The sequence below is a fragment of the Narcine bancroftii genome, chromosome 3 (assembly GCF_036971445.1).
Source record: "Narcine bancroftii isolate sNarBan1 chromosome 3, sNarBan1.hap1, whole genome shotgun sequence".
Classification (NCBI taxonomy): Eukaryota; Metazoa; Chordata; class Chondrichthyes; order Torpediniformes; family Narcinidae; genus Narcine; species Narcine bancroftii.
The window spans coordinates 271779455-271797139 of record NC_091471.1 but is presented as its reverse complement, the minus strand read 5'-3'; the positions used below and the strand labels follow the sequence as shown (position 1 = coordinate 271797139).

The 17685-nt window shown below is 43.1% G+C and overlaps 1 protein-coding gene across 1 annotated transcript in view; it reads left to right on the top strand.

Annotated features, from left to right (window-relative positions):
• Positions 1 to 17685, top strand: part of LOC138758772 (transducin-like enhancer protein 1) — a 157349-nt gene that overhangs the window by 22768 nt on the left and 116896 nt on the right. Inside the window, exons 3-4 of the mRNA XM_069928145.1 lie at positions 3004 to 3067; positions 16319 to 16363. Coding sequence (XP_069784246.1) covers positions 3004 to 3067; positions 16319 to 16363 — 109 coding nt within the window. The remainder of the gene's footprint in view (positions 1 to 3003; positions 3068 to 16318; positions 16364 to 17685) is intronic.

Here is a 17685-nt window from a genome sequence, read left to right as displayed (position 1 = left end):
TTGAGAACTGGCTGGCAGATAGAAGACAGAGAGTTGGGATAAATGGCTCATTTTCTGAGTGGCAGGAGGTGACCAGTGGGTTGCCACAGGGATCTGTACTGGGACCCCAGCTGTTCACAATTTACATTAATGATCTGGATGAGGGGATTGGATGTAATATCTCCAAATTTGCAGATGACACTAAGCTAGGAGGGGTTGTGTGCATGGAAGAGGGGGTCAGGAAGCTCCATTGTGATTTGGATAAATTGAGGGACTGGGCAGATACATGGCAAATGCACTACAATGTGGATAAATGTGAGGTTATCCACTTTGATAATACAAACCGGAGGGCAGATTACTATTTGAATGGCAATAGATTAAGAGATGGGCAAGTGCAGAGAGACCTAGGGGTACTTATACATCAGTCTCTGAAGGCGAGCATGCAGGTACAGCAGGCGGTTAAAAAGGCAAATGGTATGTTCGCCTTCATATCAAGAGGGTTTGAGTATAGGAACAGGATACCTTACTGCAGCAGTACAGGGCCTTGGTGAGACCACACCTGGAGTATTGTGTGCAGTTTTGGTCACCTTATCTAAGGAAGGATGTTCTTGCAATGGAGGGAGTGCAGAGGCAATTCACCAGGCTGATACCTGGAATGGCAGGAATGACTTATGAGGAAAGATTGCGCAAATTGGGAATGTCCTCCCTGGAGTTTAGAAGATTGAGAGGGGATCTCATAGAGACATATAAAATTCTGGCAGGATTGGACAGAATGGATGCAGTTGGGATGTTTCCAAGGATGGGAAAATCCAGAACCCGGGGCCATGGTTTGAGGATAATAGGCAAACCATTTAGGATCGAGATGAGGAAGAATTTCTTTACCCAGAGGGTGGTGAATCTGTGGAATTCATTGCCACAGAGGGCAGTAGAGGCAGGTTCATTAAATATATTTAGATATATTTCTTCAGTATAAGGGTATTAAAGGTTACGGAGAGAAGGCGGGGACGGGATACTGAACTTTAAGATCAGCCATGATCTCGTTGAATGGCGGAGCAGGGTCGAATGACCTACTCCTGCTCCTATCTTCCATGTAAACATTTACATCAAATGAAAATAAGACGTTAAAGGTTGTTGTGTATCTTCAAATGTCACCGATGAATCAAATACCTGATATCTAATTTTTTTTCTAAGCTTAGCCAAGACATAATATGAGAAAACCATTGAAACACTGTTGACGGACTAGTCTTTCCATTTGAATAGGATGGCTCTTCCAGCCAACGATGTAGAGAAGGCCCAGGAGTTTTTTTCTTGTCCTGAGAGTTGGCGCCTCCACACCAGTCAGTGATGCAGAAGTCTACAAGTCTTCGATGACATACTGAACCTCCTAAAGTTTGAAGCCAGTGGGAGGAAGTGAAAATACATAAGATGGAAGATCAGGAATATTTGATAGTGGGGAGAAGGCAGGGGAGCAACTATTAGGTAGTGTGCCAATAGCAGGAGTTCTCAAACCTTTGATTGTCAGGAGCCAGGAACAATGGCCTAATTATTGGCAGGGCTTCTCACTTCTGTCCCTTCGTGTCTCAATGACCTAGTTACCATCAATTGTACTTGATTGTTCGACAGTGATTTCAGAACTTGAAGTGATGGAGGTGATTCCATTTAGGATTCAGTTTAATACAAGACGACAGCATCTGAATCAAAATTATTAGAAGTCCGATTAGGGTAGCCACAAACTTGGGGTAGAGAGGACAAAACAAATGACTATAAAAACTTTCTTTCCAGTGTTATAAAAGTTCCTGCAAAACAACGTAATTGATTGTGTGGGTGCACACCTCAAAATGTGTGTTCTTGCTTGCAGTCTCTTCCTCCGTACTTGTTCTTACTTGCAGTTCTCCCTCCCCATCCCCTTTACTGCCTCTGCTATTGTTTCCTTTTTGCCCTCCTTTCTACTCTACCCCCCCAACTCCTCTGCCAATTCTCCCTTCTACCTCCTACACTTCCCCTCTTTCCCCATCATCATAGCTTTTCTTTCCCTAGGCTTGGCTAACTGCCTTCTGCCTAATGACCTATGCATGTGGGTCAACCAAGGTGGCCGCAGCCAAGAACCTGAATGTTGAATCTGCCCCATCTTCTGACCAAATCCAAGATCCTTCAGGACCTTGACCTGGCCGTCACAAATGAAGTGTCTGCTCTTTGAAGATTAAAAAGAAAAGTTTATATATCATAAATTAAACTATTTTTTAAAAAAAAGTTTTGACAATGTTCCAACCAGTTTACAATATAGTTTACAACCAGTCAAGTGAAATCGTTGATTTCATGTGGTGAGGTAGCACAGTGGTATGGCTGGTAGAGCTGCTGCCTCAATCCTGGATTGAATCCTGAGTTCGTGTGCACTCTATAGAGTTTGCACATTGTGTCCATGAGGATGTGGATTTTTGTTCTGTATTCTCCAGTTTGCTCCTACATCCCAAAGCTGTGCAGGTGTGGGGATAAATTGAACATAAAAACTTGCCTCTGGTGAGTGGTAAAATCTGAGGGTGTTGATGGGAATCTGGGGAAAATAAAATGGGAATAATGTCCATGAGTGGGCAACCTTGGCTCTGTGGGCTGTGCGGCCTTTTGGTTCTTGCATGACCTGTCAATTTGCTCTCATAAGGATGTTGCGCAATGACTTGAAAACGAGAGGGAACTCTTTGCTATTGGTGATTGTTCCATGGAAACCTTTCCACCCTCCTGAGGGAACTGATGGGATCTGTGCTTGATCTGAAAGGCATCACTTTAACGTTGCAATCCTCTGTCAGTTCTGCACTGAAGGTTCAGCATTCATCTTTGTGCTTGTCTTGAGTTGAAGAGCCTTTAGACTCCAAAGAGTAAATGTTACTAACTGATCCATGACTGGGCACTGAGCAGAGTGTCAGGTCTAATGTATGTTTTTGGTAGGGAGGGGGTTTGGGGGGGTGCAGTTTTGATTGACCGTAGAAGCCATTTGAAATGTGTTCTGACAGTGCTCTCCTTGTTTGCAAGCCTCAAGATGGAATGTGAAAAGTTGGCCAGCGAAAAGACGGAGATGCAGCGACATTACGTGATGGTAAGTGTGTCACCTTCTTCTGAGTTCCTCAGAGCAGCTAAGACTTGATGATCAATTTGTAATGTGTCATTTTTAAGGCAGCTATTCTCGACCTATCTCGGCTATGGTCTCCCCCCCCCCCCCCTCCAAGTTTATGGGCCCCCTTCCCTGTGAGGCAGCTGAGTTTGGATTTATTCTGTACTTCTCTCCTACCAACTACATTTAAAAAAAATGTAAAAAAAAAGGCTTAAATATGACCAGAGACCCGATCAGTCACCCTCTACCACCACCCTTCTCCGCCTGGCAGAACTTGTCCTCAGTCTAATCAAATTCTCCTTTAACTCATCCCACTTCATCCAAATCAAGGGAGTAGCCATGGGTCCCAGCTGTGCCTGCCTATTTGTGGGCTTTGTGGAGCAATCCATGTTACAAGCCTACATAGGCAACACCCCCAAGATCTTCCTACATTATATCGATGACTATATTGAGGCTGCCACATGCACTCATGATGAGCTTGTCAACTTCATTCACTCTGCAGCCAACTTCTACCCTGATCTCAATCTCACCTGGTCCATCTCCGACAACATTCTCCCCTTCCTGGATCTCTCTCTGTCTCCATCTTGGGAGACAATTTTTCCACTGACATATATTACAAACCCTCTCAACTCCCACAACTACCTTGACTACACTTCCTTACACCCTGTCACCTGCAAGGATTCCATCCCCTTCTTTCAATTTCTCCATCTTATCTGTTCTCTAGATGAGGTCTTTCAGTCCAGATCTTCTCAAATGTCTGCCTTCCAGAGACATGGCTTCCCCTCCACCACCATCAACTCAGCCCTCACCCACATCTCCTCCATTTCCCACTCATCTGTCCTGGCCCCCTCTGCCCCTGTTAACAAAAAATATAGAATTCCCCTCATCCTTACCTCCCACCCTACTAGCCTCCGGATCCAACACATATGCTGGAGTTTCTGGCACTTACTTCAGGATCCTAACACCAGGCACATTTTTCTTTCTCCTCCCTTCTCAGCCTTCCATAGGGACCACTCCCTCCATGATTTCCTCATACGCTCATCCCTCCCCACCTATTTTCCACGCCCCGCCACCTTCCCCTGTGGCTGCAGGAGGTGCAACACTTGCATGACATCCCCTCCCTCACCATGGTCCGGGGCCCCAAACAGGCCTTTCAAGTGAAGCAACACTTCACTTGTGTATCCGCAGGATTCATTCACTGCATCCGGTGCTCCATTTGTGGCATTCTCTACGTAGGAGAGACCGGTCACAGATTGAGAGGTTGCTTTGCTGAGCACTTCCTCTCCATCTGCATCCTCAGTGACCTCCCTGTAGCCAACCATTTCAATTCTGAGTCACACTCACGTGTCTGTCCATGGCCTTGTGCACTATCCTGCCCTGACCACCCTTGGATTCGAGGAACAACACCTCATTTTCCGTCTGGGCACACACCAGCCAGATGGCATGAACATTGATTTCTCTACTTCCTGTTCAACTTGTTCCCCTTTTCTTTCCCCTCCTCCTTCCTTTCCTTCCAGTTCTCCCCTCCCCCATCCAGCCATCCCCTTCCCCTTCATTGCTGCTGCCCCCGCCCTCCCCTCATCCACCTGCCATCTCCTGCCCTTGCCACCCCCTCCCCCCTACTCTTTTGTTTGGAGACCTGCGACATTCTCCCATACCTTGATGAAGGGCTCAAGCCTGAAACGTTCTCCAGAATTGTGTGGTTTTTACTTCAACCATAGTGTCTACAGATTTTTGAGATTTACTATTAAATATACTGTTGCCCCTGTTGAGAATGGCTGTTTTAAGGCAATAACTACAAAATAATGCATGAAAAAAAATAATGAGGTTATTAGTATGATAGGTTTGGAATATTTCTAAGGTTTCCAATTAGTCATGTCTGTGTCAAGGCCATTTCCTGGTATCACTATTTGGTAACAATTGTAATGTTGCGGTAATGGTAAAGCTTCATTTAGTTGAACCCTGCTATTCAGTCCTCCATGTGCTGGTGGTAATGTTGCTTGGGCTTGTCTGTATTTAGATCAACAATAACGAGCACTGCTGTTATTGGTAATTAATTATGTCAATTTAGAATCACAGGAAAATGTCTTCAAAATATTTAAAAAAAGTCCCTTCACCCATGAAAATTAAAAGTACAGTATAAGGCTAAATAGCAAGTATGCCTGACATAATAAATACGAATGGGCCATGGTGGGGGAGGATGTGGGGTGGAATGAATGCTCGAATCTAGAACAAAAGCAGAATGTTGGAAGAATTTGGCAGGTCAACTTGCATCTGTGGGGGAAAAAGTTGCAAGTTGGTCTTTCGGATTAGGATTGAAAGTGAACTGGAAAGATTGCAAACCAGCAGCAGTCCATTGGGGTGGTGGGAGAGAGGTGGGCATGTGATCAGTGGAACCACTTTGGGGAGGCCGGTTGGTGGTCGTCAACCTCACAATACTGAACTGAATCTGTTAGTGGGTGGTATATTTTCCCATCACTTTGAATAGGAGGTATAAATTACGGCTTGATGTAGGTTTTGTGGAGTTTGTGGTTATTGGTAATAGCTGATGAATGCCAAGCAAGCTTGTATGACGACCTTCTCAAGGCAAACAGTTTTAAGTGAACTTGATCTAAATGCATCTCTTGACTGTTATTGCAAGAATAAACTCTAACCAATGGCTCAAATGCATTGCCAGTAACGGGAATAATAATGGGCTACGTCTGGCTGGTTTCATGCTTTGTGAGTTGTTGCTCAGTGTCACCTTCCAGAAAAGGCAAATTCCCATTGGAAAGTTATTGCAGTTCACTCCTTTTAATAACAGGTTCTACAAATGGACACCAGAAATCTAGTGTTTATCTGAGACTTTTCTCAGCGTTTTCTAGTTGGGGTTATCGCTACATGGAATGAAACACAAAAGTCTGCAGACCCTGAGATTGTAGTAAAAACACACATAAATGCTGGAGGAACTCAGCCAGTCTCGCAGCGTCCATAGGAGGTAAAGGTGTATTACCGACGTTTTGGGCCTGAGGCCTTTTTCGAGGTATAGGGTGTCTGACTGGGGAGTAATCCAGACAAACAGATAAAAGGCGTTGATTGGATATGATAAGAGAAAAGCTGAGAATTGATTTTTGGTTCTGTGAAAGGAGACAGGGAAAAGGAGAGAGAGAGAGATCTAGAGGAAAGGAGACAGGGGAGAGAAGATTGGGGTCTCCTTTCACAGAGCCAAAGTCGATTCTCACCTTTCTTCTTGTCATATCCAATAAACACCTTTTCTCTGTAGGACCGGACTCCTCCCCTCCCAGTCTTCTCCCTTTCTCTCCGCAGTCTATTAATTCAGACACCTGCCTGCCTGATTTTTGCTTTTACCTTGAAGAAGGCCTCAGGCCAAAAAACGTTGGTAATGTATCTTTACCTATTAAGAACATTGCGAGACTAGCTGAGTTCCTCCAGCGTTCTGTGTGTTTTTATTGCTGCATGAACCACCTTGCAGCCATTTATGGTTTAGGTGAAGCAGAATTACAGCTGGGCTGATGAAATGGATGAATGTGCATATTTGTTTTCAGATAGACAAAGATTTCTGGCATGAATGTTTTTTTTTGACCACTTACTGAAATCAATAACCAATTTATTGTGATGACTCCTCCTATCTCCGGTCTCCTGCTCGGACGTGATCCATGAGTCTTGGCTGTAAAGCTACAGTGGTTCTTTGGTGTTAATTTCCCACAAGCCGGAGTGCCCTGTTTCAATTTTATGGGCCCAAGTGTTTGGAAAGGTCTATTGCTCGTGCTATTCCTTTGTCGGTAGCCAAATTTTAAATTGGAACATAGACATCTGTTGGTATTGGCAGGTTGAGAGGCATGCATGTTAATAGTAACATTATAACTTTCATGTGTGGCTTGGGAGTTCAGCATCTAATTGGCAGAAATCAAATTGCTTGGATATTCCTGTCCTATTTGCTTGAAATGTATATTTAATTAGGCTTTCTCTCTGGCAGGAGTTGTTGACAAACCATTTAAGAGGGCACAAATTTATTGAATACAATTCACACCATTGTACATGGCTCTGCAACTTCCTTTGGCAGCCCATGCAATACGCCCACCACCCTCTGTAAGGTGCCCCTCCAGTCCCTTTTAAGTGTATTTTAGGAATACACCATGGTGGCAGGTCCTTCTGGGCCTGCCAATACCCCAATTAACCTACAACCCTGTATGCTTTTGAGTGGAGGAAACCCGAAAAGCCATGCAGATCATAGGAACATAGGAAGTAGGAACAGGAGTAGGCCAAAAATGGCCCATCGAGCCTGCTCCGCCATTCAATACGATCATGGCTGATCTATGAATTAGATCAAGGGGAGAACCAACAGACACCTTAGAGGCAGGGTCAGATTCGAACCAGGGTAGCTGGTGAAGTATCGGTGTGGCGCTAACGGTGCCCCTATGTCTTTTGTTTTTCACCTTGGGTAGGTTTCTCTACACTGGCAAAAAGAAAATGATAAAAATCACAAGTGGTTTGGATAAGGTAAATTATCAGAAACATGTAGAGGTTTCCCCTTTCCTCTCCACTGCAGGGGTCATGTTACAGCTGATTCAGCTTTGTAATTCAACCTTAGCAGACCCAGTAACATTCTTATGAATCTTTTCTCCACACTTTCCGGCCTAATGACCAGAAATGCAGGTCACAAAAATGAAAGGAAACCATTTACTTATTATTATTCTGAAGTATAAACAGTTTTCTGGGGTTTGGCGAGAGACCACATCTGGTATACTGTGTGCAGTCCCGGTTTCTTTGTGCAAGGAAGGATGTCAAATATGTTGGTGGGAGCTTGAATGAAATTTACTTGGCTGATACCTGGAATAAATGGGTTGTCTTGTGAGGAAAGTCTGGACAGGCTTGCATTCATTGCGATTTGGAGAAATGAGGAAAAAGTAAAAGCACGTGACACTGGAGAAGGCTCAGCAGGTCCTTTATGAAAGCAAAGGCAAAGATACAGAACCGACGTTTTGGGTTTGAGCCCCTCATCAAAGTAGGAGAAAATGCTAGCAAGAGTCCGAACAAAAGGGTAGGAGGGTGGGAAGGGGGATAAATGAGGGTGATTTGAAGATTCCGATTAGTTTAGACAAGGTGAAGATTATGTTTTCTTTGGAGAATTTCAGAATTTATTGTCATGAACATGTCGCAAAATTTGTTGTCTGTGGCAGTGTCTTATTAAACACTGAACAAAATAAATAAAAATTATTGCAAGTGAAAGAAAACGACAAAGTAAGGAAGCATCTGTGGTTCATAGTTCATTGATGAACCTGATGGCAGATGGGAAGAAGCTGTTCTCGTACCACTGAGTGCTCAACTTCAGGCTACTGTACCCTTTTCCCCAATGGTAGCAGAGTGAAGAGGGCATGGCCTGGGTGATGGGGGCTCTTGAGGACAGAGTCTGCTTTCTTGATACTGCCTCTTGTAGATGTCCTCAATGGAGTGGTCTGGTGCTGTGATGTCCCAGGCCAAGATAACAACCCTCTTGTCTTGACCTTTGGCACTTCTGTGCCAATCACGTTACACCTGTAAAAGTTTGAGCGTCTTCAATGACCTGTAGAATCTCCTCAAACTCATCACAATGTATAGCTGCTAGTGAGCCTTCTTCATGACTGTGTCGATGTGGAACCTCTGGGACAGATTCTCGGAAATGTTGACACCAAAGAATTTGACATTATTGATCCTCTCCACTGCTGTCCCTCGATGTCTGGTTTGTATTTTCCTGGTTTCTCCCTGAAGTCCACAATCGTCTCCTAGGTTTTGCTACCTTCGAGCGCAAGGCTGTTGCTGAGACATGATTTCAACAAGCTGATCTATCTCCCTCCTGTACGCTTGCTCATTGCGATTTGTGATTCTGCTGACAACTGTGGTGTCATTGGCAAATTTGTAGATAGTATTTGAATTGTGTCTGGCCACACAGTCATGGGTGTATAATGAGTAGAGCAGTGGGCTAAGCACCATCTTTGGGGTGCGCCTGTGTTGATCATCAGCGAGAAAAAGACTTGGTTTCCAATTTGTATGGACTGTGGTCTTCTGATGAGAAAGTCAAGGATCCATTTGCGGAGAGAGGGGTACAGAAGCCCAGGGTTTGGAGATTGTTGACCACCACTGAGGGAGTAATGGTGTTGAAGGCTGAGCCGTAGTCAATGAAGAGCCATGTTTACAGCAAACTGAGTGGAGAGCCAGTGCAATAGTGTCTGCTGTGGAGTAATCATGATGGTAGTTTTACAACTAGGGATCATGGTTTAAAAATATAACTCTTGTAAGTTATGACAATTTTTCTTTTAAATGGGTCATTGGTCAAACCCTTTTAACAAGGGGTGTAGCATATTTGAATATTTTTAAGGGAGAGTTGAATAGATTGTTGATGAATGAAACAGGGCAGCAGGAATAGAGTTGGTGTTTCAGACAGGTCAGCCAAGATCTTGAATAGTGCGGCCTGAGGGGTGAGTAGCCTCTTCTCCGCTGAAATCGTACACGAGTGTGACTGGTGATTATCGCTGCAATTTAGAGAAATGAGGGAAAAAATAAAAACACAAGATGTTCAGCAGGTCAAACAGGTCAAATATTCTTGTCACTTTCCATTTATTTGGGTATGCAGAGTGACAGAATTCCTCGTGGGAAAAGTTTGCGGGATAATGAGTTGGAGATTGACCATGGTTATAATCTTAAAATCCTTGTGACTAGCTAAGACATTGGATGGCAAATGATGTTACAATAGTTCAAAAGATGGCACAAAATCCTGTGATCGCTTACATTAGAGACTCCATTTAAAGTGAGATTCAAATTGAGCTTTACTTGCAACATCTAATTTAAAGAAAAATCACACCTACCCTATATAGAGCCTTAGAACACTACAGCATAGAAACAGACCCTTCTGCCCATCTAATCCATGACCTATTCCGCCTAGTCCCATCAACATGCGCCTTGAACATACCCTTCCATACCCCTTGCATTCACTCTCTTTAACCCCTCATAATTGTGAGTATATCAATTCCATCTCCCCTCACCCTCTGATGCTTCAGGGAATAAAGTCCTAACCTATTCAACTTTTCCCTATTACTCAGCTCCTCGAGTCCCAGCAGCATCTTTGTAAATTTTCTCTGCTTCATGATAGTTAGGTGACCAAAACTACACACAGTACTCAAAAAATTTGACCTCACCAATGTCTTGTTCAATTTTAAGATGACATCCCAACTCCTGTACTCAATACTTTAATTTCTGAAGGCCAATATGCTAAACGTTCTCTTTACGACACTATTTAGCTGTGATGCCACTCAGAAAATTGTGTATCTGTATTCCCAGATCCCTCTGATCGACTGTGCTCCATCGTGCCCTACTGTTTAGTGTGTAAGTCATGACCTGTTTATCCTTCCAAAGTGCAACATTTGTCCTCATTAAATTTAATCTATTATTGTACAGCTCATTTTTTCACCTGGTCCAGATCCTTCTGTAAGTTTTGAAAGCCTTACAACACCCCTCATTCTTCGTGTCATTTGAAAATTTGCTGATCCCATTTGCCACATTATCATCCAGATCATTGATACAGATGACAAACTACAATGGACTGAGCACCAATCTCAGGCCTCCAATCATAGAACCACTCTCTGGCATCTCCCACAAAGTCAAAGCTTAATCCAGTTTACTTCCTCATCTTGAATACTGAGTGACTGAATCTTCTTGACCTGCCTTATGTAGGACCTTGTTAAAGGACAGACCTGTCTTTACCACCCCCCTTTCTCTCACACTGTAAGAGGCACAGGGCAATGCTAATTGTTGATCTTTGCCTTGCGCCAGGCAAAAGTCAAAGTAGATCATATATGTCCTATTTTTAAATTTTATTACATGACACTGTTGACAACATGTACTGCCTTTCCTTCATCAACTTTCCTGGTAACCTCAAAACTCTAAAGATTGGTTAGATATGTGGGAGAAGAAAAATGCTCCCATGTTGTGTGGAATCACTGAAGTATTTGCATCTGATATTGGAAATCGTATGAGCAGTGGAAACATGGACACAATTTGTACTTGAGTCTTTTAAGAGTTGATGCTTTGGGCCAGAGACTTCAGAATATTAATGATGTTGTCTTGCTCTCTGCCTTGGGCCATAGGGCTACAAGATCCTGTTGATGTGTATCTAATTCAAACTTGCTTCAGCGGAAACTTTGATGGGTGTAATCACCCAACTTCAGGGACTAATGCTTAACTGGTGAGAGAACAGTGGGACCCCATAGCAGAGGCTCGTCAAAATTTCCCTTTTTCCCAAAGCCTTCCAACAGTGAAGGGAACCAGAATTAGTGACCAAGGATGGATATCTGGAATTAAAAATGTGGACAATTGCCATTGGCACAAGAGTTGGTGTAATGTGAATAACTTTCTCAGCGCCCTCTCCCCCATATCAAAGGAATTCCTACATTTTCTTTGCATCCTCAAATTCTAAGCACTTATTTTTTCCCCATATTTGGAAAATATTTCATTGGCCACAAGTGTCAGCTATTTTTGGAATTTTAAAAGAGAGCTTGACTGAGTTTCTTTGAGCTTCCTGCTGTTTGCTTTGGATGTGGCAAGGTATGACTGAAAGCTGCAACGGTGTCAATCTCTTGTGGAGTTTTTGGCAGATTTGGCACTCCAATGAATTCCAAAAGAAAAAGTAACTTCCCATCCAATAATGATGGATGTTCAAATAAAAGCCAGCTAAGTATTTGTTAAAGGAGGTGATCCTGGGTCCAGAGCTGAGTGACTTTAAAAGGAAAGTATTCTTGGGATGTTGATGCTTGGCATTCTGCCAGACTTGTAAACAGAGGTGTGCAGTGACGCATCAAAGAACAGCATGTTGTACTTTTATTAAAACCTGATTTGTAAAATTAACAATGCCAAAAAAAAATACATGTGCAGTTGTTAGTACTGAAGCAGATTTATAGCGAGGTTTAATTTTCTCCGGTGACCAATTTGGAGAATTTGCAGGCTGTTGCACAGGTAATTGTGCTCTTTGGAAGTTCCCTATTGATAATGATTGGATCCCTTTTAGGATAACTTGTGCACTGTGGGGATTAAAAAGGAAATTGGTCAAAGATCTCTGTGGCTTCATCCCTCCCTTTATGCTTTGCTTTCTCCAGATGAAGATTGGTGTAATGGGGTGGCCTTGCACAGCTGGATGCAATACAGATGCTTAGGTTAAAACTTTGGCACTGAGAGTTCAAATCCAATCACAGCAGCTGCAGATCTAAATTCACATCCTAAATGATCTGGAATGAAAATTATTTTTATCAGTTATGGTGCTTACGACACGACAGAATTATCAGAAAATCTCATTATGTTTTGGATTATTTTTCATGGAAGCAAATGTGCCATTTTGGCTTGTACGTGCCTTCGCACCCACAGTGATATGGTTGACATGGGGCTGCTCAGAGAATGTGATAACCAAGCTACTAAGCTGTGTCAAAACCAAATGACACTGGTTCAGAAAGGCAGTTGACCACAAGTTTCATGGCATTCGTGAATGACTGGTTCTCAACCTTTTTCTTTCCACTCACTTATACCTCTTTAAGTAATCCCTATGCCATGGGTGCTCTGTGATTAGTAAGGGATTGCTTAAAGTGGGATGTGGGTGGAAAGAAAAAGTTTGAAAACCACTGTTTTAATTATACCTAATTGACTCATTATGTGCCCGGTTTCATCACTCCAAAGGAAATGGGCCAATGACAATTTTTCTCAAGCAAAATATTTCAGTAACAATTGGGTCGAGAGCAGTGGTTCTCCACCTTCCCTTCCCAGTCACCTTAAGCAATCTTAACCATCTTACACCGATGGCACAGGGATTACTTAAATTGGTATGTGAGTGGGAAGAAAAAGGTTGAGAACCACTTGGGTAGAGTATATATTCCATGAGTTTAATCATGGGTAGGGCGATCATTTAATGAAGTGAGAGGCATTGCAAGTGTATGTAGAACAATACAATATGGGCATTTGTGACTTGTGGAGAGATTGGCGAATGGACAGTTCTTGGGAATGGACCCCTACTGGCATCCAGGATTTGTCTGTATTGGCTAACGGACTAGAAGTTCTATTCTAATAGGGGAATGAATGCTCTAGATTCAAGAAATTGGAACTATCTGATTTTTTGAGGACAATGTCGGCTGTGCAGAATTACTGGTTTGAGATTATGGTCAAGTTGGTCACTTGTGACCATTGATTCAAATGTTCCTATTTATTTGCGATTGTAAAATATAGCAATTATAGAGTCTCTTGTTTCAATCTTGTTCGCTACTTGGTTCGGTAGGTTACATTCTCATCTTCTGCGAGAGAAGGTCATGTGTTCATGACCCTCTCCCTTGCATTTATAATCTAGGCTTTCACTCCAGAGCAATTAAGAGCTGTTGATGACTCCAAATTTTTAAACAAGGTCAGAGTCAAGATTTCACCAGGGTTTTAGTATTTCACTGGATTTATTAAAGTTGTGTCCAGCGTACGTCAAGCTTCCTAATTTGTTTCTTTCTAGGATCAAAACTATTAGATGTGAAACCTTTCCAGAAATTAAATTTCCGAAGGAAATTCCACTAATTTTAACCTTTTGTAAATGTTCCAAGAGGGGGATTTTCATTTGGATGTGATATTTATTTTGGTAATATTGACTAGAGCAGATCAAAGCAGCTAAAATGTGATTAAGGCCATCATCAAGGGAAGAACTTGCCAGGTTGACAAGAAAAGATTTGGGGAAGTCTTCAAAGCCTCCTGGAATGGGGGGTAGTGGGAGGAATACAATATTCCCACCAATTTTTGAGCATTCAAAGTTGAGAAGGAGGATTCATGGTTAACTTTGTTCATGCACAAGGAAAATTGAAAAGTCCCATGGAAGTAGAAAACCACCTGCTTTCTCCTTCTGGGGCTTCCCGCCCACTCGTGGAAGTCTGGGCTCCCGCAATGACCTCTTCAATCACCTTATTTCAAGGGACTGCTCTCGAAAATGACTGGTGGATTTTAATCAACCGTTTCAAGCTTTTTAATACAATAACACCATTTACTATCTTGTAAAGCAAAGAGGTCCAAGAAGTAATAAATAAGAACCTTCTAAAATGCTCCCATGTTGTGTGGAATCACAAAAGCATTTGCATCTGATAATGCAAATCGTATGAGCAATGGTAACATGGACACAATTAGTACCCAAGACAAATTTATGGTCAGAGTACATGCATGACATCATGTATAAACCCTGAGATTCTTTTTTCCTGTGGGCAAGGCAGAATGACCCTATTGGTGGTTCACAAACCTGTACTCCAGAAGATAAGTAGACATCTAAACAAATAAAGAAATATAAACAAACTGTGCAATGCATAGAGAAAAAAAAATCGATGAAGTACAAAAGTAAGAAATTAACCTCTGAGTGTGTTGTTGAAGAGTCTGATGGTGGAAGGGGAGCAGCTGTTCCTGAACCTGCTGGTGCGAGTCTTGTGGCACCTGGACCTCTCTCTTGATGGCAGTAGTGAGAACAGAGCGTGTGCTCGGTCATGCAGATCCTTGATGATTGCTGCTGTTCTCCGACGGCAGTTCTCCTTGTAGATGCTCTCGACGGTGGGGAGAATTTTGCCTGTGAACTCCTTTAAGAATGAATGCTTTGAGTAAGAGGCTGGGAAAGGAAGAAAGCGAGTCAGTTTTGAATCGCCGAGAGGTTGAGGGTGGGAATATTGGGTAAAGACTATCTGTGAGTGGATGAGGCTAGAATTGCCATGGGAAAAAAGTAATTTGGTTAATGGGGAACTATAAGCAAGTGAGATTACAATCAAAGCATTGCCTCAAGTTTTGAGATGCAGGCAATGGGCAGCTTGAAAGGCTGTACTGATGAAGAGAGGGGAAAACTGAGCCAACGTTGATTTGCAGCAACAATGGCAATCTCTGATGCACCCAGAAATTGGAAGGCTTCAGCATGCCCAGACAAGAGACTAGATGAGTTGCTGCTCTAAGACTTCCATTGGGATTTGTAATCGCAGCATTGAGGCTACAAATAGATGGGTCAGAATGGGGGGAGTTGGGTGGAGAATTAGAGGGACAGGCAGCAGGAACTCTGGGTTGGACTGGATGCAGACGATGCAGTTACTGTGCAAAATGGGCACCTCGTCTGCTTTTGGTTTCCAGCAGTATAGAGATTGCATTGTAGTACACCTGGCTGGAACCAGTGCAAGTGTGCCACTGCTTCACGTGTCTTGTCCCTGGGTGATGAGGTATGAAGGGGTGAAGGGATGGGTGTTCCATCCTCTGCAGTTGCATTGGGGAATTGCTGTAGGGAGTTCTTGGTGGGGATGGAAGAGCAGATTAGGAGTTGGAAAGGCAACCTGATATTTAAAATACTTGGGGGGGAGGGGGGGGGTTCTGTTGATGAATTCTAATTTCTGTTGAAAGCTAAACCCCTTGGATATGTTTTATCATCAGTCAAATGTGGTGGCTATAGAGGAATGGACAAAGTGAAATGGAGGAACTGTGGAAGCAAAGCTGAGCTGGAAATAGGAGACTATAGGTTTGAAAGGATGCTTGTTGCCTTATTACTGGACAGGAAACCTCAAAATGCAAGAGGAGTAGACCATTGAAACTGAGAGCAGAATTGAAAAATGGCAGCAAAAGTAGTAACATTTTGAGTTCTGCGGGTCATACAAATGTAAGATACACTGGATGAAAAAAAGAGATGAGGAGCATGTGTGAGTAGGATTAAAATGAAATCTATTTCTAAGTATCCCCCACACAAAAAAAAACAAGCAGAGCATGGGCACATCCTGAGTTGAGTCCTTTATCTGCTTCCTGTCTGAAGGACTGTCGAACAGGGCTGTCACCTGCTAGCAGAATCAAACCTAGCTGGACGCATCCTGAATATTTTGGCAGAAAGTAGATCTAACTTGACTCGAACCTGCCACATCAAGTTCAGACCTGTCAGAATCTATGGTGAGAGCTCAGGCTCAGACTGGAGTCGAGCCCGTTCTTTTTGCTTATCTACTCAAGCTGGTCTTGCTCATCTCCGATTGTGTTCGCATTATTTGAGAATTGTGCAAAGAAATTTGGAAAAGGATATTTTGTTCCTGTACATGGAATATTTTCTGAATTAGATGAGGTTTACCAGTGGTTCAATATATTTCCATTTAAGATTTGAAGATTACTCTCTTGTGTTGCTTTTAAAACCAGTTTTTGTGGCTTTTATTTTGAATGTTTGTTGCTCTGCTAATGTGTGGTTTTGTTTTATTTCAGTACTATGAGATGTCATATGGCCTCAATCTTGAGATGCATAAACAAGTAAGTACAAGAGGAAATGAATGCCTTTGATGAGGTTAATGAATGGAATAATTGCCTGTCATCTGCAGTTCATGCACGGAACCGAGAGTACGTGGGTAGTATGAATGTAAATCAGTATTTGGTTTGGCAATTCCTCCCCCAAAGCTTGGCCTGCAAGGCCTAGACATTGGCAGATGGGCCTGTTTCACATACATTTTGGAAGAACTGTGTTTTTTGTAATGATAGGAAACAGTGTTTCTGGTAATTGTACAGCAGATGGGAGGGCGCGGGGTTACGAAGAGTGAGGGGAAGAGAAATTTGTGGCAGCAAATTGCAGTCAGTAGACCGTTCGACTTGAGGGGAAGGTGCTTAATGTGTTTTTTTTTCCTTTGAATTTTGTATGCTTTGAATTTTTTTTTAACCTGAACTACAGCTGATTTTAAAACAAAAGCACCATGCTGGAGAAACTCAGCAGGTGAAACAGTGTCCTTTGCCAACGATTTGGGCTTGAGCCTTTATCAAGGGGTAGGGGCCCGAACAAGATGGTGGGGGGGGGAGGGGCCCCAATATAGCTGATGTGATCACATGACTCAAGCAGGCAGATTTTAACTTTTTCAAATAACCAAGATAACAAAAAGAAAAGGCTGAAGGAACTCGTTAGGTCTGTGGATGCAAAGGGATGGATGATGTTTCGGGTAGAGACCCTGCATCAGGACCCATTAAATGAAACTGCCTTCAGTTTTTGTCATCAAAGGTGGGAATGGTTTTACAGCTAGTCCTTGGAACTGCGCTCCATTGGCCAATGGAGTAGATATCAAGATGGTGAAGGTCTCGTTTCCCCATGTGGCTGATGGAAGGACAGTAGTAATCTGCTAAGTGTTCCAGATGGCCAACTGACAGTGTATTTGGAGCTCTTCGAAATGCAGATAAACACAATCTGGAGGAAATAAGCAGCTTTAGCAACAGCCTTGGGAGGAAAAGCAAGGTTTACCTTTCGAGCTGAAACTCTTTCCTCAATACTGAGGAAATGCAGTTCGGAAGGTAGAGTAGGGAACGGAGCTCCCGGATGGGAATGGTGATGTTGTACAGAAAGTAGAGTTGGGAGTGGAGGTCCCGGATGGGATTGGTGATACTGTACGGAAGGTAGAGTTGGGAACGGAGGTCCCGGATGGGATTGGTGATGAAGTAGGGAAGGTAGAATAGGGACAGAGGTCCTGGATGGGATTGGTAATGAAGTAAGGGAGGTAGAGTTGGGAACAGGGATCCCGGATAGGATTGGTGATGCTGAACGGAAGTTAGAGTAGGGGACGAGGTTCCGGATGGGATTGGTGATGCAGTAGGGA